Source organism: Vicia villosa, linkage group LG6 (assembly GCF_029867415.1).
Source record: "Vicia villosa cultivar HV-30 ecotype Madison, WI linkage group LG6, Vvil1.0, whole genome shotgun sequence".
Classification (NCBI taxonomy): Eukaryota; Viridiplantae; Streptophyta; class Magnoliopsida; order Fabales; family Fabaceae; genus Vicia; species Vicia villosa.
In genome coordinates, this window is record NC_081185.1 from 43,535,209 (window position 1) to 43,560,986 (window position 25,778).

General features: G+C 35.6%; 2 protein-coding genes across 6 annotated transcripts; one reads left to right on the forward strand and one right to left on the reverse strand.

Annotated features, from left to right (window-relative positions):
- Positions 1-220: 220 nt before the first annotated feature.
- LOC131609134 (uncharacterized) lies at positions 221-3,953 on the forward strand. 5 transcript variants are annotated; one of them, XM_058880794.1, is made up of 7 exons: positions 221-418; positions 571-801; positions 1,122-1,211; positions 2,959-3,208; positions 3,306-3,405; positions 3,544-3,609; positions 3,734-3,953. In XM_058880794.1, exons 2-7 carry the CDS (start codon positions 609-611, stop codon positions 3,929-3,931), a joined length of 897 nt encoding a protein of 298 aa, XP_058736777.1. In that variant the 5' UTR covers positions 221-418; positions 571-608; the 3' UTR covers positions 3,932-3,953. The 5 variants fall into 5 exon arrangements, with proteins under 5 accessions (XP_058736777.1, XP_058736778.1, XP_058736776.1 ...); XM_058880795.1 differs by having other exon boundaries at positions 577-801; XM_058880793.1 differs by having other exon boundaries at positions 221-414.
- Positions 3,954-23,962: 20,009 nt separating this feature from the next.
- Positions 23,963-25,457, reverse strand: LOC131611475 (uncharacterized). The gene is made up of 2 exons (XM_058883489.1): positions 25,146-25,457; positions 23,963-25,068 (listed from the first exon to the last, which is right to left on the reverse strand). The coding sequence occupies exon 2, from the start codon at positions 24,929-24,931 to the stop codon at positions 23,996-23,998; it is 936 nt and encodes a 311-aa protein (XP_058739472.1). The 5' UTR covers positions 24,932-25,068; positions 25,146-25,457; the 3' UTR covers positions 23,963-23,995.
- Between the last annotated feature and the right edge of the window lie 321 nt (positions 25,458-25,778).

The following is a 25,778-nucleotide window of genomic DNA, read 5'->3' on the forward strand; positions in this document are numbered from 1 at the left end:
GCATCTACGGAAGCTTTTGTATGTGCATCTACGGAACAAAACAACGTTAAATAAAAAGTGCTTTCGGAGATGTATCTATGAAAGCACAGAGCAATTTTGCCAATTCACATATGCGTGAGAGATCCATGAAATCTAGTTAGAAATCCTCGTTAGTAAATTATTAAGTAGTATTATTTATTACAAAATAATAATATTTTTATTTCACCATGTCACTTTGCAGAAGTTCTTATTTTTCTTTTAACCTAGTAAAATATGCTTCTACCACTGAACTGAAGCATGCCGCTGGTTCGTTTTTTTCTTATTGAATACCGTGATTCTTCAAGCAAGCCGCACCTAACATCATTGTAGCGGCCAGAGGCCGTTCTCCTCCCTCTCCGCCGCGATCGGGCCGCAATTGGCCGCGGTGACCATCTAGTATGTAAGATAAATTTGATTTGTAATTCCGTTTTTAATCAAACTGGTAGATTCATTACAATTACACGAACACAAATAGATTACTGTTGAAAATTTAGTCATTTTTTTATTGTTTATTTGTTTAATGATGTACTGTAAATGTTGTTTCAATTTCAGGTTCAGATCTAGCTAGGTTATGTTGTGAAGACTGAAAAATGGAGGCATTAGTAGCTTGTTATGGTGATGGATCTTCTGATTCTGATTCAGACTCTCAATCTTATTCCCCTTCAAATCAAACTTTAGCTTACTCAGAAGGACGTGCGCCGTTGCCACCCCGAGCAACCGAAGTTCGTCTCCAGCCCTTGCCACCACCTCCTGTTGAGCTCCTTCATCCTCCAAATTTTCTTGGTATGGCGGGTTTTATGTTGATTTTTGTTACTTGTTACAGTAAGGAAAAAAGAGAAATAACCGTCTGTGTTGGGCCAGTCCATACAGAGCCCCTGCTAGTAGACGGTGGGATAGGTCATTAATTAGAAAATAGCAATAATACTCTCATTTTTTCTTAACCTTATAATTTTTAGAATTTAAATTTACAAACTGTTATTTCTTATATTTGAAGTTGTTTGATTTGGAAATCAAATGAATAATTAGCTCTTATTTTTTATATGTGGTAGTTGCATATGATTAGTGCCTCTTGATGATGAATATTTGTTTTTGTGATGGTGAAGGTCCTCAAGATATGCAGACTCATCAGACAAATAAAGTTAGGAGCTTTCCTCATGTTGATGGTAACTATGCCTTACATGTATATATACCAAGTAAGTTTATATTGTCTTAGTCTTTGAAAACATTTTTCTGTTCTGTTTCTGTCTTACAGTGGTTATTTTAATATATCATTCATTATTTGTCTATGCATTGCATATGATTATGCCATTGCATATGTATATCAATCAGCATGTAACTTAGTTAGGAAATTACCTGGCGCATTTGTCTTAAATCTATGGTCTGACATGATTTAGTTATCATCTGCTGTTTATTTCTTGCTGACATGAATGTTTAATTATCAGTTATAAGTAGCTACGGGTGATATCAAGTTGGCCTGCAATTGTTCTTTTGCATTATACGTTCCTGTTAAGACATTTATTGCATGTTTTAGTTCACATTTGTGAAGCAAATGTGGGTTTTGAATCACAAACTTTAGTTTAATCCTTTTTGGTTATGTTTGGATGTTCCCAAGTCGAATTATTTTTTACCTTTAGACCTTGGTGTTACGAGAATTGATAAAAAGTAAATTGTGTTAGGTTGAAATTTCCCTTAGCCTATGTACGGTCTGACGGTGGTTTGAACGCCGCCGTGCGTTTAATGAGAAGCTTGAGTTTCTAGCTTCAGCAAATCACAGTCAAAGCAGCGTTGGGATGCGATAAAACAAGTCTGGACGCGGAACCAAACAGGCAATTAGTTTTGCATCAAATCTGCTTTTAGAGTACAAACATTCAAACACATATCACTTCACATCAACCTCAATTTTAACAAAATCAATTTGCATAGTTAAGTTCATTAAAACTTATATCTGAAAAACAGACACGCAAACACAGACATATTTAAGAAGCTAGAGTTAGTAGTTGGCGTTAGTTGAGACAGAGATTGCTGGAGATGGTTGGGGCATCAAATCATTCCAAGTAATACTATGGAAGTAAGGGGTTTGTCCCCAAGTATTGTAGTTCAATTCAAGCACAATTTCTCAAAGTCAATAACATTTGGATGTCACTTGTTTCTTTGTGAAATCCAAATCTATCTCATGTCTGCTAATATCAATTCCTTGATCATTAGAAAATATGGTGATCGACTTCCCAAGTCTAAATCCATGAATCAGCCAGCACTTGTATCTATCTAACTATCTATAATCATGGACATTCTTAACTTCATCCATTCCCCCTTTCTCCTCAGCCCATCTTCCATAAACATGATGTGGGCTTGATACATTTGCAAGGTATCCTCCAAACTTTTAACTTCCATTCTAACTTCTAACCTCTACTTTTCTGTTATATAACCTCCTTTATGGGCTAAATCCTCCAAACTTCTAATTTTCTCTTTTGTTTTTTCTCTTTTGTTTTTTCTCTTATGTACACCATCCATATTTTCTTCATCTCATTATTTCCATCCCTACAAGACTTTATATCGCCTTTATCAAAGTGCTTCAACTTAAGAACGAAGGAGCTGAGTATCTTATTACTTGTTGCTGTCAATACTTATAATGATCTAGAAATTCATAGTTTGATATTCTTAAATTTAAAGATACACCTTTTTGAGATTTTCATGTGATGAATTTGTTGATGTTCAACGGGATATTCTCGTTAATTGATTCGAAAGGCTTTGTCCCTCCAAACGATTAGGTCATGTTTAGCCACAGCTTGCAAGACTATTTCACTTTTGATGTCATACTTGTGCATCCATGTTTTTTCATATCACTTGAGTAGACTTGATAATTCTATAAAATTTGTTCAAAAGTGTTCCAGCTTTAAGGTGCAGTGACTCTAGACTCAGACTGCAATTGTTCCGTTTCAGTTACTATTTCATCTCCATCGAAAAAAGAAATTGCTGCTTTCTTGAAGAAAATCTCATCTCAGGAACCAAGTCTTCATGTTGTTGATGTCGATGTCCCACTTAACATCCTCTGCAAAAACGATGAGAAACTCGAGCTAGTTGCTTTAGGAAGAGAGTTTCACATAAGTTTGGGAAGAACTGTTCCAATACGAGTACATCAGATTGACTCAGTGGTCTCAATGTTAAGACAGAAGCTTCAAACTCAACAAAAGTCAGTTTTTATTCATATTTTGTTCAGTTATGAAAAATAAACAATTTTTTTTATCAACCTCTTACCTCATTGTTGCCTTTAACTTGTCATTTCGAAGCAGTTATTGGATTGACTTTCACAACTGGGAGGTTTTTGTTAATGATGATCGCACACGCACCTTCCTTTCGGTAGAAGTTGTTCACAGTGGTCTTGTAGAGGTATACATCATAGTCCTTTCTCTTCCAATTTTTATCACTCCAGTTAAGTTTTTGTTTGTTTGTTTGTTATTCTGGTGAATTAGTTCTCTCTTTTGTTTACCACTTATGATATATGTAATTCTTTTCAATTAATTTCAGATACAGAAGCAAATTGAAGCAGTCAATACAATTTACAAGCTTCATAATCTTCCTGAATTTTACAAGGTCAGTTTTTGTAGACCGCAACTATGCTTTGAAAATCTGCAGTAGGTTAGGTTTTCTTGTATCATCATCATCCTATCAAATTTGTTTTTTTTACTAGTACTTAAAACTTGAAGTTTCTGTACAGGATCCGTGTCCTCACATATCCTTAGCATGGTCACTGGGAGACACTAGCGATCCCCTAAAGAAAATTGTGGGTGATGAAATGAAGAAATGTGTTACTGGAAAATCTTTGAAGAAGTGTGTTTTTACATGTAAATTCAAAGGTATTGAGTGTAAGATTGGTAATAAAACATACACAATATGTAAAGTTTCAGATAGATAGATGGTAATGTGTGGTTTGTGTATGGTTTTTAGTAGAATTTTCTTACTTAAGTTTGAGTTTGAAGAATTTGACACATAAACTTGATACAAAATTTAATCGAATTTACATCACATTAAAGTTAATATATATTTGAAATATATACTCATATAATATTATAAAGTTAAAATACAGTATCAAATTTGAAGGGAGATTGTGTTAAACGCTGGAGATAAACTTAAAAAAATATGTTTTAAGATGGATCTTTACAGATAGTCATGAGTTAGGGATCGGTTGTTTATCTGTTGTAGTATAAAACATTTGATTATTGGAATAGATTGATTGATCAAGAGCATGCTACAAAGGAGAAGAACGTCTTTACTCAATTCACCCTAACTAAATTTGCAACTAGATTTAGTTGCAAAGAATAAACATGCTACCCCAAATTAAACATGGCACCCTCCCAAATTTTTTTAATCCATTTTTATCCATGTTGAGATATACACAATTTCTAGATGAAATTTCCGGTACCCCTGCCAAATTTTCGGTAATAGTAAATTTTCGTTAGGGTATTTTAAATTTCCTGGATACCGTAAATTTCAAATATCCGGAATTTCCGGTGTTTCAATATTGGATTTTTTTTAACGGGTGAGATTTTGCCGACACTTTTGGAGGGTTGTTGTTGCACCGACACATATGTGTGGTCTAGAATGCACCACCATTTATATAAATAGGGGTCTTAGGGTTATTGGATAACACATCTCAACAAAATACGTCTTCCTCAGTATTTGATTAAAGTATCTGTGTATTTCAATGGCCGCAGCCCTGCTGTTTAATTCAAGATTCCATATGACAGTGAATCCTTTGCCACCTTGAAAGAAATGTTGAATAATTTGTTGCCTGATTCCGATAACAGAAGGGTGACAAAGATCGAGTTTCGGGAGGACTAGATTGATACAAATGGAAGAGTGAAATACTACCTAATCGAGTTGAAGAATGATGAAGATGTGAAGGCCATGTGGAAATCATTTCGCCGTAGGATAACTAAAGGTCCGATCGAGTTGGACGTGCAGATCCGAAGATCCGTGGACGACATAATGATGTGTTTGAAACGTCCAGAGTCATCCGTTAGTGCCTAGGTTTTCACGTTTCGGAGTACTGTTTATGTTTATTGTTTGTCATCTGACGTTTGTTAACTATGTTTGTTTGTTATTGATGTTATATTATTTTCTTTACCTAATCGAAATCGAAACATGTACTAGCAATAAAGATGATGCAATAAAAAAAGATCTGTGTCCAAAATATACAAATAATACAACTGTAGCGGTGAAACTTGTGAGACTAAAGTCATTGAATTGACTTAGCTCATATGTTTTAAACAAAGTCGCCATCGCGCTTTATTGTTTCCAAAGGAAATGAGAGAAAGTGCGAATATAACTCACAGAAGTTTTTAAAATCAAAACTAATAAACTTATCAGAGATTTGGGTAAGAGGGTTTGTTATGCAAGGGGAAGGTTTTAAGCACCCCTCACAACTATGGTACTCCATAAAAACCTCTTTGAAAATATTGTTATTATTGTTGTTGTTATTTTGAAAATACCTTTGTGTTTTTTTGTTTAAATAGAGTGGGAGGATGAGAAAAGAAGGTTTTGAAAAGTGAGCTCGATAAGATATCGCATCTTAGGCCTACATACCCCTTTAACAACAGGGAAGTCTGAGCTTTTGTAGTTCCTCTTAAAAGGAAAATAAAAGAGCCAAAGTGACCAAAATCTTTTTGGGTGTTGAGCTTTAACAATACTCAACGGGTTTTTAAAATGTTAAGCTTTAACAATACTTAACAAGCTTTAACAAGTCTAAGAGCAGTTTCACCGGGAATAATGCTCCTCTTAGTACCAAGGTTTGAAAAGAGTTGGTTGAGCTTTAACAATACAAAACCAAGGGTTGATTTTAAAAAAGTTGAGCTTTAACAATACAAAACCATTTTCAAAATAAGTGGGGTGCAAAGTTTTAACAATACTAAGCACAAAGGTAAAGAGATTTGGAAAAGAGATTGAGTACCTTGACAATTTTAGTCAATACCATTCACATTCCTTTGGATATTTCAACAACAACTTTAAGCAATCAATCAAGGATACCTCAAGTGTGTGTGTGATAACATGTGTCACAAAAGTAAACAAGTGAGTATAACAAAGAGATCAATGTAAACTCAAATGATAATGGATAAAAGGATGTTTGTACCCTAGAATCATTTCATGTATGAATGAATATGATGCGATGATGGATGGATAAATATCTCATGCATATGGGTTAGTAAACAAAGTATACATACAATGATAATACAATGAATAAAGTACAAGTGTACAAGGATAAAAATCAACAAGTATTTGCACATAAACAAAGACAATGATCAAAGAAACAAGTTATATTAACATGACATTTCTTTGGGATCAAAAGATCAAAGGATCATGAAATTAGGTATTTGGTTATGTACACCTAAGCCTAATCATTTTCTAAAGTTGTGCAAACCCCAAGTGAGCAACTAAGGGAGCATGGCATGAACTTCAAAGGAAACTAGGGCAAGCTCTAAAATAGTCACACAAATTTAATCAAGACATTTGGTGAAGAAATTATTTTTTAGTTTTTAACTAAAAGGCCATAAAAGGCATAAAAACATTATTTTTTGATTTAATTTAAAATGATTAAAATAATATATTTTTGAATTTTTAAAATATATTCACAAAATATATCACATAAACAAGGAGTGTGCAAAAAATTAGCTCAAAAGGAGTTAGTTTGCTTATAGAAACAATTTGAGAAAATGATGGAAAAACAATTAATATTTTTCAAAGTTGGCTTCAGGAAACCCGTTTCCCAAAATGAAGAAACCAATTTCCTCCCTGACTAGATTTAATTTTTTTAAGTTTTTGCTTCAGGAAATCGATTTCCCCTTCGAAAGAAGCAATTTTTTGCAGCAGAATCACATTTTTCCCAAACTTTCAATTCTTAAAAATGGTAACTCTCTCATTTCTCAACCAAATGTAAAGATCAAATTTGCTTAGAATTTCATAAGGAACTCAACCATGTGCTTATAACAAATTAATATTTATTGTAGCTTTCACATTTTTTATAAAACCAGAAGTAAGATAGTTTTTCCAGAGTTAATTTAAATGACAATAAAGCTCAACAAATGCCTATTTTCATAGGACTTCAGGTCACACCAATCATATGAACAATAATGGCTCAAAAATAAACATAAATGATAGCTTAAATTATGAGTTTCAAGTTCAAGATTTTTTACCGAACGGAAGGAGATGACAACCCCTTTTAGGTGGTTGCTTGTTGGATTTGTGCTGCTTTTGGTGCAGAAGAAACAAGTTGGAAGCTCAAGGAGATTGGACTTTGTAACGCTCGTTTTTAGTTTAATTATTTATTTTATTGTGTGTTGTGTATTTATGTGTTAATTATGTGATTAATTGGTTTTATGTTATTTTATTAGGAATTAGTAGTAATGATTTAGTGAGATTATTAGTAATTGGGCCTAACTTAGTGGGAGGTGTTAATTAGAGCCCATTAGTAATAATGAGAAAGTTGGTAAGTTTAACAAAAAAAGGGAATTTGAGAAAAATAAAAAATTAGAAAATCATTTGGTGAAAGAAGAGAAAGAAGAGAAGAGGAATAGAGCTAGGGCAAAACCCCATTGAAGCTAGAGTTGTCTTCAATCCAAACCAAGGTAAGGGTGAGATTCTTTCATTATAAGGGTTTGTATGATGATAGTTTATAGTGGGGATTTGATTCTATGCTTTAATATCCATGGTTGTGTAGAGCACGAAAGGAATCTTTTATTTAAAAATGGTTTTGCTCCATAACTTTCTCATGTTCATGGCTTGAATTCAAGTGTTATGGTGCCTTATTCCCAAATTCATAACTCATGGCTCAAGTGTTGAAATTTCATGCTAATGGTCTCTTTGGAAAGCCCTTGCTACATACTTCAATCAACTTGTTGAAATTTTTCTCAAACTCATTTTGGATCTTGGTGAAAAATGACCATAAAGTTGGAAGAAATCCATGTTAAAACACTTAAAAATTTCTAAGTTTTTTGACATAAACTTCTTGATCCAATATCTATCAAATTAATCACTTTTTAAAGAAATGTTATAGGTGGCAAAGTTTGTAGGTGAATTTTGAAGTTCCCAAAATGAGGTCAAAATCACTTAAAACCCTAATTTTGACTTTTGTTGACTTTTTGGTTCTTGATTGATTTTCTTGATTTTTCTTGATCAAATGACTTTAATAATCATATGTTGATGATTTTGATCCTCAAAAGTCCATAGTTGACCAATTTCTCAAAAGTCAAAGGTTGACCCACACAGTTGAGTTTTTCCAAATGAATTGCAATCTTGTGGATTCCAATTGAATCAAGCTCTTCTCTTCAAATGGATGGTGTAAGTGTATTATAATGTTTAATTGAAGATCATTGAATCATAGTTTGAGCCATGGATCCATGTCCTGATTAAAAGTCAACTTCCTAGATGAATTAGGTCAAAACCCTAATTTGTGCACCAGATGAATTTGAAAGTTGTCGATTTTGATTTGGAACATACTTGGAATTTGATTTTGATAAAGGGAACTACTTGAGCATATGATAATTTTTGAACTCCTTTGTGAGCCTCAAAATCCTAATTTTGCCTGAGCCTCTTGATCAATTGTCTGCCTTGGAAAATAAGCAACAAGCAAAACACAATCTCTTTTTTTTTTTTTGTATATTTGTTAGCAAATGACATATGAACAATAATGATGATGATAATGACCATGTTATGCACAAAATGATGTGGAATCACAGGGTCAAATATTGGGGTACAACAACTGCCCCTATTTAAGTTCTTGATACCTGAGGAGGGGAAGTGAAATCTTCGTCTCGTCATGGTAGGAGGGACTTAAATACAAAAGATAGCACAATTTGGACTCTGAGAGTCCATGCATATGATATGATATGAACAATGTATTTTATTTTTATTTCTATACGAAATAAAAAAGTAAGCAACTTCCTTCCTTCTGATCAGAAGAAAGGGACCAGATCTACTGGGAATATCTAACAATTCGTTCATGACGCTTGAGTGACTAATCAACATTACTGACTATTCTTGATGTTTGAGAGACTTTCACCAGCTGGGGAAAGAAAAACATCGGGCTCCTCAATGAACTATCTCTGACGCTGAGAGACCTATCTTTCATTGGCAAAGAACATCGGGCTCCTCAATGAACTATCTTTGATGCTGAGAAATCTATCTTTCATTGGAAAAGAACAAACTTCAATATGAACTGCCTCGACTGCTGGGGAGACTTCCATTCATAAGGGATAACTACCATGTTATGTAATAGACTGTCTTCATCATCTTGAGAATTCTAACCACCTATTAGAACTCTTATCATGAACTGTCTCTGACGCTGAAAGACCAACTGTTCACAAGTTTCTTCATCGAAAATAATTGGATTGCTCCGTAGAGACTGTCATCTTCTTTCAAGAAGGAAATTGGAACATACAAGTTTCTCAAATTACTTGTTTCCAGGTAGCTAAGTCACGGTAACAATGAGCTACCAGGGATATAAATCCAACTTATTGGGGATCATGAAAGTAGCGCAACAATCAACCCCCAGGGATATAAATCCAATTTTTTTAGGAATCATAAAAGTAGCGGAAACAATCAACTACCAAGGATATAAATCCAACTTTTTTGGGGATCATAAAAGTAGCGACAACAATCAACTGCCATGGATATAAATCCAACTTTTTTGGGGATTATAAAAGTAGCGGCAACAATCAACTGTCAGGGATATAAATCCAACTTTTTTAGGGATCATAAAAGTAGCGGCAAAAATCAACTGCCAGGGATATAAATCCAACTTTCTTGGGGATCATAAAAGTAGCGGCAATAATCAACTGCCAGGGATATAAATCCAACTTTTTTGGGGATCATAAAATTAGCGGCAACAATCAACGGCCAGAGATATAAATCCAACCTTTTTGCGGATCATAAAAGTAGCGACAACAATCAACTGCCAAGGATATACATCTATATTTTTTGGGGATAATAAAAGTAGCGGCAATAATCAACTTCCAGAGATATAAATCCAACTTTCTGGGGAACATAAAAAGTAGCGGCAATATCAACTGCCAGGGATATCAATCCAACTTTCTGGGGAACCATAAACAGGCTCTTGTATAAGAGACCAAGTCTTTGACTAAGCAAAATAAATGCACTCCATAAATCCAAGATTCGTTGATCCAAATAAACACATCTGATGGAGACAAAGTTCAATCCAAGACGAAATTAGAGATAGACATCCAAACAAGACACTTCTCACTGAGGACTAAGCTCAAAATGAGGGGTTCATTCTATCCTGAGATAGCTGAAATAAAATCTTCCCAGGAGGAACAAATTCAATGGGGAAACACAAGGATATGGATATTTCTGCCTAAAGACGACGCTTAAGTGGAGGAGTAAAGAAATCACTTGGGGAATAATCATAATAAAATTTCTCATAAAAAAAGAATGCAAACATGTGCATGCATGTAGAAAAAATATGAATGGATGGATGAATGTTATGCATATGCTAACAAAATAGACATATATATATATATATATATATATATATATATATATATATATATATATATATATATATATATATATATATATATATATATATATATATATATATATATATATATATATATATATATAACAGGGATGGCAACAACTGGGTATGACAACACCAGGGTACAACCAAGCACTACGCCAAAAATCGGTAGCAACATCTGTAGAAGGTATAAATCTCATTGGGGAGAGAGATCACTCTCAAATCAATCTTTAGTGTCAAAAGGATTCATTCCAAGAAGAAAACCTGTTGGAAGGTAGAACAAGAACATTTCTACTCAGGAGAAAACTACTTATGTCCACTGTAACACTCTGTAATACGGTGAACTGACTTTATCGAAATGTCGCGGTAAGCAAGAGTCGCCACCAGCTTTTATTTTATCCAAATTAATGAAAGGCTAAAAGAACAGAAAAAACCTTTTAAAAGAAAATGAGTTCAGGGGGTAATTTATACAAAGGGAAGGTGTAAGGCACCCTTTGCATCCATGGTTTTCCATGGGCTCTTAATTGCTTTGCTCTTTTTGTTTTCAAAAGTTTAGAAATGTAGAAGAAGAAAATAAGGACTTTAGCTCGTAAATGAGCGTAGGCTTTTGAAGTTTTTTTAAGAAAAGGGTAGAAAAAGAATTTAAACCAGAGCAAGCAATTAAGGGCAAATTACTTTGACATTGTAAAAAAGGTTCTTTTAGCCTTTTAGGGCTATCCATACCATAAGAGGGTAGGAAGTCCTTTTATTTGGAAGTTGAAGGGTCGTCGCAATTATCGTTCGCCATAAGACTATCCCTGCCATAGAGGGGCAGGTAGTCTAAGGGAAGGATCAGAATAGCCATCATTATTAGGCAACCAGAGGACACCTCAGCATTTCGTAGACAACTTCGAGGGACAAGATCATATTAGCGAATTGAAGGCAGCATCATTGGGACTTATGATCTGAATGAACTGAGGGCAACATTGCTGAGGCGTCCTCGTATTTGAGGGACTTGGCTATTCTGCACTGAAAACACAAGGCAACAAGGCAACAGGCAACAGGCAACAAGAGAGGTTACCATAAAAGGTGTGTGGGTGCACAATCATGTGATTCAATTCAAGTAATTATCTTATAATTAGTTATTCTAGGTTCAGTTCGAATTTTCACGCCCTAAATTACTAACCACGCAATAATATAATGTATACAGTTTTAAGTGCCTTCAAGGCCACACAATACAACCAGGAGCAGTTACATAATAAGCCATGGGGAAGGGGAGAAAAAGCAATAAAATAAAAACCCCAAGAGCATTAATCTGACACAAGTAATAATTAAAAGAAGAAATAAAAAAGATGAGTTTTAGGGTTACCGAACATTTGAGCTTTGACCGGTTGGTTAACCCTGAAAATTGGCAAAGGAAGAATAAACAACAAAGGGTGAGTGTAGGAGGAATTCATTAAAGTCGGAATCAAACCCTAATTTAATTTATAAGGTACAGTTAATATTTAAATAAAAGAAGGGATTGGAACTTAGCTTTGAATTTGGCGCGTAATAGGAAGAACCCTGATGGTAACCCTGAAAAACTACACAAAGAAAAGAGGAAAACTTTTCAGTGTAGGAATGATCCTCGTAAACCCTGATTAGGGCACAAGTTAACTGTGGTTAATAAAATAAATAGAACCAAATTAATTAATTATTGGTTTTCAACCTAATTAATTAAATCGGCCGAAATAAGATTTCGATCAAATATCCTAACCCTATTACGTATTTTAATCAATTAATAAAAAGCTTTATAATTAATTAGATAATTTAAACAATTTAAATCAAATAAAACTATTAATTAAAATAAATGTTTTTATTTTTAATCAATTAAATCAAAATAGAAATTATTATCAAAATAATGACTTTGTGAAATAAAAGGAATTTTAAAAAAATTTAAAATAAATATTAATAAAAAAAATAAAGAATAAATAAAAAAACTACATAATAAATAATATATAAAATAAAAACAAGTTATAAAATTAAAAAGAAAAAATTGAAAATCTTAGGTTGTGATCCTGTGTGGGCAGGCGTGTGAGGTCTATGGTGGATGCGCAGCCTCTGGAGCGTGGGATTTGATGACAGCGTGATCTGAGGGTATATGGTGCAGAGGCGCATGGTACACGTAAGCCTGAGGAGCACCGGATCTTCCATCATCCAAATTCCTTTGCGCGCCAGAAATATTTGAAAGCAGCCAACCACGCGTTGCCACGCAGTCATCTTCAACCTCCATCCGTTGCCAAAAGTCCAGACTTTTACCCACGCTTTTTCCGTCCGTTGCCATAGCCTGCAAGTTACGAATAACACCAAAACACCACAAAAATATTTCGCGAGACCACGGATGGCTTCGTCTAAATCTCACGAGTTCAGCCATGGCCTTTATTTGGCTTAATTTTCCCTGTATAAAGAAACCCTAATTGGAACTAAAGAACCCTAGCAACGGTGAAACATAAAACCTGCATCTAAAATTCAATTGAAACATCCAGAAAGCTTGCAAATACAATTATAAACATAAATATGCAATCGAAACATGAGTATGGCGCGTAATAGGAAGAACCCTGATGGTAACCCTGAAAAACTGCACAAAGAAAAGAGGAAAACTTTTCAGTGTAGGAATGATCCTCGTAAACCCTGATTAGGGCACAAGTTAATTGTGGTTAATAAAATAAATAGAACCAAATTAATTAATTATTGGTTTTCAACCTAATTAATTAAATCGGCCGAAATAAGATTTCGATCAAATATCCTAACCCTATTACGTATTTTAATCAATTAATAAAAAGCTTTATAATTAATTAGATAATTTAAATCAATTTAAATCAAATAAAACTATTAATTAAAATAAATGTTTTTATTTTTAATCAATTAAATCAAAATAGAAATTATTATCAAAATAATGATTTTGTGAAACAAAAGGAATTTTTAAAAAATTTAAAATAAATATTAATAAACAAAAATAAAGAATAAATAAAAAAACTACATAATAAATAATATATATAAAAAAACAAGTTATGTAATTAAAAAGAAAAAAATTGAAAATCTTAGGTTGTGATCCTGTGTGGGCAGGCGTGTGAGGTCTATGGTGGATGCGCAGCCTCTGGAGCGTGGGATTTGATGACAGCGTGATCTTAGGGTCTATGGTGCAGAGGCGCATGGTACACGTAAGCCTGAGGAGCACCGGATCTTCCATCATCCAAATTCCTTTGCGCGCCAGAAATATTTGAAAGCAGCCAACCACGCGTTGCCACGCAGTCATCTTCAACCTCCATCCGTTGCCAAAAGTCCAGACTTTTACCCACGCTTTTTCCGTCCGTTGCCATAGCCTGCAAGTTACGAATAACACCAAAACACCACAAAAATATTTCGCGAGACCACGGATGGCTTCGTCTAAATCTCACGAGTTCAGCCATGGCCTTTATTTGGCTTAATTTTCCCTGTATAAAGAAACCCTAATTGGAACTAAAGAACCCTAGCAACGGTGAAACATAAAACCTGCATCTAAAATTCAATTGAAACATCCAGAAAGCTTGCAAATACAATTATAAACATAAATATGCAATCGAAACATGAGTATGATGCATGAATTACGTGAATCGATTTCAAACAAAAGTTGGCAAACCGTGAGCTATAGGCGATGATTTGCGACGCTTCAGGACTTGAAACCAATCTGGGAAGCTTCCTCAATGCCTTAGGAATGTGAATTGATCAACAAGAGTCCTTGAATCCGCCTGCAAACTGGAAAACGTGTTTGAGAATTTGTTGAATTTGGAAGCTTCGTTAGGGTTCTCTTCCTGCCAAAAATTCATCCCCTAATGCTTTGTGTTAGTCAAGTACTTATAGGAGCATGATTAGGTCAATGCAAACTGAATAAAATCTCCATAAATCTTTGATTGAAATTTTTGAAAATTTGATTTGTAAATGTTTCTAAAATAAGCCAAATTTGATTCAATCTCCTCTCAATCTTTCCCATCTCAATTTCCACGAAATTGGCACTCAATATTGGATATTTATGTGATCATATTTGATTGGAATCAAAGCAAAATAAGATCTCTTATTAATTTTATTATTTTATATAATTAATTTATGATTTAAAATGATAAAAAACCATAAAATAAATAATAAAACAATAAAAATAGAAAAGGCTCTTGTCTTGGGGCGTGCATGGGCTTATAATAATGATAGGATAAAAAAATTATAGGCTCATTTGGAAATATTTGAAGTTTTGGACCTTTTCTCTTCATACATGCCCTTAAAAATAGGTGAACTTGTGCACCTTGCCATTTCCTCATATTTCAACATTTATTCAAGTTCTTGGACTTTTTAGAAACCTTGAATAGTCCTCTAACCAATGTCTTTGGTCTCATGTCAAAATAATTTTCCATCCTCCTTGTATGCTCTTTTGAAAAAGATGACTTTTGGTTGACTTTCAAAAGGACCTATAATGTTTTGAGTCATATCTCTTAAATGAAGCATTTTTAGACTTGGCATGTGAGAAACAAAGTTGTAGAGAATTCAATTTCCTTAAAAATGAGCATTTTTAGACTTGGCATGTGAGAAACAAAGTTGTAGAGAATTCAATTTCCTAATTTAGAAACTTTTGAATTTGTTGATTTCTGATCTTTTCTTGATGAACCATGATCAATCCTTGATCAAATGGCGAATGATACTTTAAAATAAGGTTGTTGACAAAAAATCAGGAGTTTTGACTGTACTTTGACCACAGTTGACTTTTAGGTCAAACTAGTCGACTGTTGACTTTCTGAGCAATTGAGTGGTCAATCCTTTGAATTAGAACCTGAATTTTGTCATATAGATAGTTTGAAACATCATGAGCCATATGAGATGCATTGGAGCCTTTGATCCATTGATTTTCTTCAGAAAAACAAAAACCCTAGTTCTTTGAACCATTGTTTAGGAGGGGTGTCTTTGAGCCTTGAACTTTGATATGAGTTTGAATAAGAGAAAAAGGATGGGCAAATTTTGGGGTATGACACACTCCATATTTTCATAATTTAATTTAAATTAATTTAGTTGAGTTATGGGAATTATTTAGAATTATTGAGAATTATTGAGAGATTAAGCAAATGGGCTTAAGTTGTGATTAATAAAGAGAGGGTGCATTGGTAGGCCCTATTACTAATTAAAATAGTTTTATTTTATTTTTCACAAAATAGAGGGATTGTGAGAAAAGAGGAATAGAACCAAGGAGAAGAGAAAAAGCTTGAACGTGAAAGAGAAGAGAAGCAGAGAAGTGCGAAAAAGGGAAGAGCGAAGAATCAACCTTCAGGTAAGGGGGGACTCTTCCATTTATCTTCTATTATGGGATTATAGGTAGTAGGATGGAATTGAACATGTTGTTTATGTCAATTGAGTTATGCTTAGGTTGTAGAAATGTTAGGTTTTGGGAGAATTGATTAATGATGTTGTATTGATCATGTATGGTGTGAATTGGATGATTGAAATGTGTTATAAATGTGTTAATTTGTGTCGGTGGTTGCTGTTTGGTGTTATAATACATTTGGGTGCGATTTGGTATGGATTCGGGATTACACGGTGTTGGAAAAATGGTGTTTTTCTGCTACAGCAGCGTAGGAATCGGTTCCCAGGTGGGAGGAACCGAGTTCCCGTAGTGAAAACCAGGAGCGAAGGATTTGTGTTCAGCAGGAACCGGTTCCCATGTAGGTACAACCCGGTTCCTAGTAGTAAAAACCAGAGAGTAGTTTCTGAAGGATTTCAGGAACCGGTTCCCACGTAGGGAGGAACCGGGTTCTACGTAACTTTTTCTAAATTTCACTTAACTTTGAAAACTCCTAACTTTTAAACCGTAAATCAGATTTTGGTTCCGTTTCAAGCATAGTAGAGCTAATCAAATAATTTACATAATAAAATAGTGTTTTGGGTCGTGACTCGAAATTATTTTAAAACACTCGATTTTAATTGGTTGTGGTGGTTTATGCAATGTTTTACCTATTATGATGTTGTGATCGTAATTGGTGTTGGTTATGCATATATTGTTGATGAAAAATATGTATTCTACTATGGTTGAGAAATAGCATAACTGTGTGTGGCTATTGATTATTGTATGGGTTGATGATTATGACATTTGGTTGGTTAATGTGGATGATGAGCATGTTATGGTTGGTACATGCATTTCATAATCATTATGTGGCTGATCCTTGACGATGGTGGATCAGTGGTAGCTAATTCCCATTGTGTGGAATTAGTGAGTGGGTGTTGCCATATCCTTGATGATGGTGGATCAGTGAGATGGGTTATCCCAGATTTTGGTACCACATGCATATAGTTGCATTGCATTAGGCTAATTGTGTTATTATAACATGAATAGAAGATTGTCCAATGTTATAATACGTGTGATTGTGTATTGGTTGTAATTAATTGGGTGGTTGTGAATCTGATCGTAACTGTAATTGGGTGAATAATATGTGATTGATGTTTTATTATCTATATCTTATAACATTGGTTAAATGTGAATGAGACTCACCCTTACTGTTGTTATTTTTCAGATTGAGGAGTAGCTTTTGTTCTTGGTGAGGATTAGATCATCGAGTAATTCGTTAGAGTCGGTTGGGTCCTTGTCATGCTCTGGTCGTGTAACATTGGGGACGTTATTTAGAGTTACTTGTTAAACTCTTTTTATTGGGTGTTTTAATTATGGTGGTGTTTTAAGTATATGACTTTGGTTGTTGCGTTATTCAGATGTTAAGATATTTCCGCTGTGTTAACATGATAATCTGAATAATTTTGGTTTAACGTTCTCTTTTATGGCATGACATGAGTATGGTTTAATTATATGGAAGTTGTAATTCCCTTTTCATGTTTTACTCTGATTATTGTTAAATATTTATACGGGGTATTAGAAGGGTGTTACATCCACAAGACCTAGAAGGTCAATTCTTCCAGAGGAAGATTCTTGGCTTAGACAGAAAAACATAGTTATCATCTTGACCAAATCTAGAATGCCCATGGAAAAAACTGTGATGCCCCAAGTTTGTTATGGTGATCAAGATACCTTTCATGACTTGCCCCAGGCACACGATCTATGAAGAATTTTCCTCAAGAGGAAACCTTGTACCACAAGGACTTGAAATAACCTGCCCCAGGATCTTCAAACTTTTTGAGAGATTTGTTGAATCTCGACTTCACTGCCCCAGATTGTATGGTTTATGAAGGAGAATATTTTAAACTGAAAGTAGCTTGTACCAACTTGGGATAGGTTTCCCCAAGCGTCTTCAAATTCTTGGAGAGATTTGTTGAATCTCGACGTAACTGTCCCAGATTGATTAAACTTGACATATTCTTCAATCTACGGAGTCTTCTAGGAAAGATGTGTAACACCCCAAATTCTACTCGAAAATATCATGCGAGAAATCAGATTATTTTAAAAACTATCAACAAGCATTTGGGATATCACATTTACTTCATATAAACAACTCATAAACAGATACATAACACTTTAATCTCAGAGAAGCACAAAACAACTTATAACAGCTCTTAGACAAACAGACTTCAATTTAATATGCAGCGGAATCATAACATTCGGCTTTATAAACAAATCATCTTATTTAATCAGAAACAACTTCAAACATCATAGTACTTCTAACTATCCAATTTAGAACTCAATAACTAAAACATGAACAACATAGAAACAACAATATAGACAACCCCTCGAGTGCTACGTATCAGAGCCACACACCAACTGGACACGATGAAGCTACAAACTTCCACAACTATACTTGAGTACCTGTCCATTTCCCATGGTAGGGGAAACATCAGCAGAAGGGGTGAGATATCAAACATTATAAAGGAAAGTATGATAATAGATACAACAAGATAATATCATACACAATTCACCACTTCTCAATATAAGCAATTTTCATCACGATAACAACATGGTTCATATATTCCAACTTATACACATATATCATTAATACATATATTCTCATCATATATGTTTCATTCACGTACATCATATCTACAACACACCAACAATCCATATCAAATGAATTCAACTTCACAAACTATGCATCCACACATCATAACAATGACTCGAATGCAACTCGGTATGCAACTGAATGCGACTCAAACTATGCATATGCATGTGGTACCAATCGGAGCTTCAGCCCCAGTCACCAAGTGCCGAATTCAAAGGCACAAGGCATAAGCCTTCGTCACTAATTTGCCAATCCAGGTCGTCACAAAGTATGCATATGAAATGTGACTCGAAAAACAAGACACATACAACATACTCATCACAATCACACATCGTCACGAGGCATACACCTATATCACTGATAGTTACCAATTATTAGAGGTAATTCAACGTCACAATTAATCTTTCATCTTCACATAGAAACAAAATCGTGACGATATCATCACATCTCGGCACATCGTCGCCAATATACAACTTCACATATTAACAAAATCATCACGACATCATCATGCTTCGGTATATCACGAAAAATATATAACTTCACATATTAACAAAATCATCACAACATCATCATGTTTCGGTATATCGCAACAAATCAACGCATTAAGTCAATTCACATTAGTCTCATAATTCTCTATAAATTAGTCGTTTACTTAACTCACTAATCCACTATCAACTAACCAAAATCATTCACCTAATATTCTCTAATTAATCAGATATATCCTACGTCACTACCGGTTATCTAATTTCCGGTTAAATTCACTACTTACTGTCATACCATAATCCCTATGTTATTTACTAAATCCCAAAACATGATTACGGTCAATTTCTCAAGATACCGTTATTTACTGACAAACTGAATAATTTATCTACGTCCAAGTATTTTCTAACTAAATAGACTAATTGAAATTAATTCAACTATTAATCAATAAACCAATTAATAATCACACTATATTAATTTCAATTCAATTATATTTCTATTCCATTATTTTCCAATTCTTAGCATCTACTGTACATGTCATTTATCATCATCAATTCATATCAAAACATGATTAGAGTTCAATTTCATGAAAATCTAACATAAACCCTAACATTTCTAATTCTACAACAACACTCATTATTTCACTATGAATGGTTTACCCACAACAAACACAACAATCTATTACACATAGATTATCAATTGCACACAACTTATCACATTTATATCATCACATTCCAACAAACCATCAAATACCCAAAATTGCACATAGAAGAACATGGTTCGATTCCTGCGGGAGGCAAAAACAATATTTCCTGGGCAGCCGATAAGCGGACCTAGGGGGGATTATTAATTAAGCCGGTAACATGCTCGGTTGGCCGACACGGTTGATGCGTGCAGCGGATATCGGGGTGTTACACTTTCTTTGTGCAGGCTGGAGATTTCCTGGGCTTCGCTGTCCACAAAAAGGGAATAGAAATTAATCAAAAATAAAACAAAGGCTATTATGGAGACAAAGCCACCATCCACGAAGAAAGAATTACAGTATTTACTGGGAAAGATAAACTTCTTGAGAAGATTCATCTCTAACTTGAGTGGACGCACGCAAGCTTTTTCTCCTTTACTTCGACTAAAGCAAGGAAAGTTCGAATGGCGTGCCGAACATCAAGAAGCTTTCGAAAAGATAAAGCAATACTTGATGCATCCACCAATTTTATCTCCCCCAAATGGGAAGAAACACATGCGCCTGTATATTTCAGCGTCAGATAATACAATAGGTAGCATGTTAGCTTAAGAAGATGATAATGGCATCGAAAGAGCCATTTATTACTTAAGTAGAGTGCTCAATGATGCAGAGACTAGGTATAGTGCAATAGAAAAACTCTGCCTTTGTCTATATTTCTCTTGTATCAAACTAAAGTATTATATAAAGCCAGTTGATGTTTATGTTTCGTCTCATTGTGATGTGATTAAACACATGCTATCTAAGCCTATATTGCATAGTCGAATTGGCAAATGGGCGTTGGCCCTTACTGAGTACTCTTTGATATTTCAACCCCTTAAAGCAATGAAAGGTCAGATCGTATCAGATTTCATTGTTGACCATGCAGTGGTTGAAAACCCTCAACAATACGTAGAATTGAAGCCTTGGAAGCTATACTTTGATGGTTCAACCCATAAAGAAGGAACTGGCGTTGGAGTACTAATAATTTCTCCTGATGGAATTCCAACAAAGCTCAAGTACAAAATTGAAGGTCCCTTATGCTCCAATAACGAAGCTGAATACGAAGCACTGATTGCTGGACTTGAAGCTTTGTTAGAATTGGGGGCAACTAGAGTCGAAATTAAAGGAGACTCTGAACTAGTGATTAAGCAGTTGACGAAAGAATACAAGTGTATCAAAGAAAATTTGATCATGTATTTTGTCATAGTAAATAGGCTGCTCAAAAAATTCGAGTACATGGATTTAAATCACGTTTCAAGGGTGAAAAATCAAGAAGCGAATGATTTGGCACAGTTAGCTTCAGGATACAGGGTATCAAAAGAAAAACTAGAAGAACTGATCGAAGTAAGAGGCAAGGCAATGGCTACCAGGCTTTCCCCAAGTGACTTGGAGAATTCACAATTAGGTTTTGCCAACAAACAAGAGTTTGAAGTTTTGAATATAGACTCTTTAGCAGACACAGATTGGAGAAGTCCAATTGTGAACTATTTAAAAGATCCTTCGATAGACACGGATAGAAAGGTAAAAATCGAGCTTTATCATACTTTTTAATGGGAAATGAGTTGTTTAAGAAAACTCCTGAAGGAGTTTTATTAAAGTGTCTGGGCGAAGCAGAAGCATATTTGGCTCTCTCAAATGTACATAGCGGAGCATATGGTGCGCACCAAGCGGGGCACAAAATGAAATGGCTTTTGTTTCGATACGGAATGTATTGGCCTTCTATATTGAAAGATTGCATATAATTTGCAAAGGGATGTCAGGAATGTCAAGAACATGCAGGTATTCAACATGCTCCTGCAAACGAGTTAAGTTCAATAATAAAACCGTGGCCTTTTAGAGGTTGGGCATTAGATTTAATTGGAGAAATTCACCCCAAGTCTTCTAGAGGTCAAAGGTATATTTTGGTAGGAATAGACTACTTCATAAAATGGGTCGAAGCGATACCACTTGCAAATGTGGATCAGGAGGCTGTGATTGAGTTTATTCAAAAACACATTATATACAGGTTCGGAATCCCAGAAAGTATAACCACAGACCAAGGATCAGTGTTCACTGGGCGAAAGATGCAAGATTTCGCCAAAGATATGGGGTTCAAGTTGTTTACCTCTACACCTTACTATGCTCAGGCAAATGGACAAGTCGAAGCAGCAAATAAGATAATAATTGGTCTTATAAAGAAACATGTTGGGAAAAAACCCAAGAATTGGCATAAAACTTTGGACCAAGCGCTTTGGGCTTGTCGAACATCGCCAAAAGAAGCTACAAACACAACACCTTTCCAATTGACGTTTGGACATGATGCAGTACTCCCAATTGAGATATACCTGCAATCAGTTAGGATCCAATGGCAAGCAGAAATTCCTCCAAACACTTACTGGGAATTGATGATGAATGAATTAGTAGATTTGGACGAAGACAGACTTCGAGCATTGGAGATGATAAAAAGACAAAAAGAAAGAGTGTCCAGAGCATACAATAAGAAGGTGAAAGGTAAAACGTTTATTAGTAATGACTTAGTTTGGAAAGCTATTTTACCTATAGATCAAAAGAATCAGGCGTTAGGTAAATGGTCCCCACATTGGGAAGGCCCTTTTCGAATCTTGAAAGTGTTCTCAAATAACGCTTATGAGATAGAAGAATTGGCAGAAGATCGTAGAATTTTAAGGGTAAATGGAAAGTATCTGAAAAGATACAAACCAAGCATGCATGAAGTAAAGATTCTTGCGAAAACGTAGATATTCGAAGTATATTACGTAGGCCAAAATGGTTGAACTAACACCAAAATGGCTGTATGTTCAAACAAACATGCATGGTAAATACAGTAAGAAGACAAAGAAACGTCAAAATATTTTTCATTAATATCACAGGAGTACATTCGTTACAGAGAAGGTGGTTCCCAAGAACATTGAGGATTACAAAATTCAAAACATGAAGCCTAAAACAACCCACCTCCTAGTTGATCCTTTGATCTAAACCCTCTAGGGACAGCAGGGGCAAGCTTTCCGCCTCGAACATGTCCAAGGATCCAGATCTACGCATCCTTCTCACTATCCCCTTTATAAGGAACATGTAGGACAAGAATCTTCCATATGGAAGACATGTTACTACACCTTGCCGAGCAGTAGCCATAGAAACTGCTTCAACAAGTCCTTTGAAGATCATCAAAGGAAAGTTAATTTTCTTCCCACGGAGGGCACAGAGTATAAACTCCAAATCCTCCACCATGATGCTATTTTGATCATGGTTTCATGGACGAAAGTTGCCCACGAGGAGTTGGTGCCAAACCCTAATGACCTTGGCGCTGAAAGGATCATTATCCATAAGAGTCCTCAACATAAGATGGGTGGTCATGTTGAAGGTATTGTCATCAAAAGTCTCTCCAGAGTTATTGCATCTCAGCAGGTTGGAGATGGTGGAGGGAGTGATAGTAATATGGGCCCTTCGAACCTCAGAGACGATAGTGGTTCTGCCTTCCGGATCTATGCGCAGAGACGCAAACATCCAAAAGTCCGCTAACATATTGGGATAAACAGATCCCTCCAGGATTTCATGGTAAAACTCAAGCTCTTGGTTAGCAAAGAGGGCGCTGATACTTATAAAGTTTTCATCAAGTTCTTCTTCAGAGAGCTTGAATTCTTTCTTGATGCAAGCCCTGATGTTAGTATAAGTTAGGGGTAGTGCCATTTGGGGAAGAAAGGTTGGAAAAGGTTTTATCTGACTCTGTATTTGAGAGAATGCAAGAAGAAACGAAAATTTTGGGCAAGAGTTTGAAGAAAGTGTGAAGGAAGAAGTGGAATGCCAACCCTTTAAATAGAATAAGTTGGCAGTAAAGGAACGATTCATTTTTAATGTTTGATTGGACTGCGTTTGGTATTCCAAAGAGAAGTTATGGCTTCCGCCGTTTCCCGCTCTTGGAAGTTGAAGTGTAATCATGATGAGAACTGATGCACGCACGTCTCAAATAGACGTTTTGAAAAAGGTGACGTCATCTTTCAATGATGGTTACGTCTAAGGGTAGTAGAAACGTCAAATCTAGGCTCAAAGGGCTGCGAAGGGTAATCATGTCACGTGGTTACATTTATTAAAATTACTGTGACAGTGAAAAAGTATATTTTGGCAAGTTTTAGAGAATTGCTAAGGCATTACTTATGACAACTGCAAAATAAAATATGTGGGGAGATTGAAAGATAAAGTTGCACATATATATGATCTTGGAGAAATTTGATTACAAAACAAAATAAGTACGTAGCACAAAAGGGAGTACAAGGTTCGAAGCAACTAATTAAAATCCCTGGGAAGATTATCTTTTATCTTCGAGTATTGGGACTCCCATAAGGACATATGACGTTCGATCAATGCCTGTTGTCTTTTCAGTTCTTCGATCTCTGGCACTAGCTTCTGTGCCGTTTCGAAGTGTCGAATCCCCGACTGCGCCACTTCAGTTAATTCATCTTGATTGGTTTTTTGGATTTTTACCTGACGAGACTGGGCATCCTTTATCTTCCCTTTGAGTTTCTCAATTTCTTGTTTCCAGGCTTTGATATTCGCCTCACATTCTTCATATTCTCGCTGGTTCTTCGAACACTCGAGCTTAAGGGTGTCAGCCTTCTTCGTTGCATTGTTAGCAGCTTCCCATGAAGAACTGTGAGAAGTCATTTTTGCTGTGAGTTGTCCGTCAATATCCCGTTTTCGAAGGAGATTAGATTGGAGTTGTTCAATCAGAGAACTCAATAAAACAATTACTTCTGAGACTTCCACTAGAACAAGAAGTAAGTCCACTTTCTTCAGAAGGTTGTTTAGACCATAATATTTGGTGGAATCACTGCTGAGAGCTTCGACGAGGTTGGTTTCAAAGAACCTCTCTCTTATCTGATGAAGGAGTTTAGAAATATCATCCTTTTCACCAGCACCCGCCAAGACAGTCGAAGGAGTTCCAAGGAACGAAGCGCTATCAATACTCATCATGGTCTTGAGGAAGCTCACAGGATCAGTTTTCTTGAGTTGCTCTAGTTCTGAGGGAGTAGGCATCGCAGGGGCTTGCTTTGAAGTAGTAACAGGAGTGACTGTAGTCCCAAGGTTCGAAGTTTCATCAGAACCAGGTGTAGGCAGTTTGGAAGTTTCTTCTGCAGCATCTTGTTCAGATATAGTGTCTTCGCTGCCAGTTGGTTGTCCAGCCGCGTTAATACTATTCGAACATTGCAGATTTTCCTCCATAGTTTCATCTTGATGAATGGGTGGAGACTCATCATTTGAATGGCTTTCTTCAGCAGACGCAGTCGGAATGATGGTTGCAAGAGGTTGAGTGTCTTCGAGAACGGGAGAAAGCACATGAGATTCGTGTTGAGAAACACCTGTGATGGACAGTCAGGATCGATTAAAACGAAAAAGGCAGAAAATTCATCTGTCATTCGAAAGAGCAGACATTTACCTCGAAGTTTGTCAAGGTCAATATGTAAACTTGAGGCTTTGAGATCAGAAGTAGCGGTACCAGCATCATCCTACATTTACAAGGTAAAATATGAATTTAATCATTAGAATTAGAGTGTAAAGAAATGGTTAAATTGTGAAACCCAAAATACCTTGGTCGGAATGTTGTCTGGACTGGAGTTATGACTCTCCACAATGGGGATAATGCTAGCAGCCTTCAAGGGTGAGTCCTCAGAAGATACCTTGTCACTCAAAGAAGTGAGCTTCGAAGTCCCAGATCCCTTTCCTTTGGCTGAAGGGGTGGCAGCTTTCTGTCTTTTCTTTATCGTTTGTCTGGTGCGAGGAGGAGATTTATCTTCGTCGTCTGAGTCGGCTGTTGGAGGAACTTTTCGCTTCGAAGGCGCTGGAGGTTTCGAGCTCTGAAGTACATATTAAAACCAAGTGAGTGATATTCATTAAATTTCACAAGTTAAAATATAAGGTATCCATGTACCGTAGGTTTCTTGCCAGTGGTGACAGAATCACTCCCACTCGCCTTGGCATTCCTCGAAGTTCCAGAACCCTTTTGTACAGGGGCTTCCTTGATTTGTCTCTTTCGAGCAACAGCTGTGAACAAAATATAAATCAGTATTTC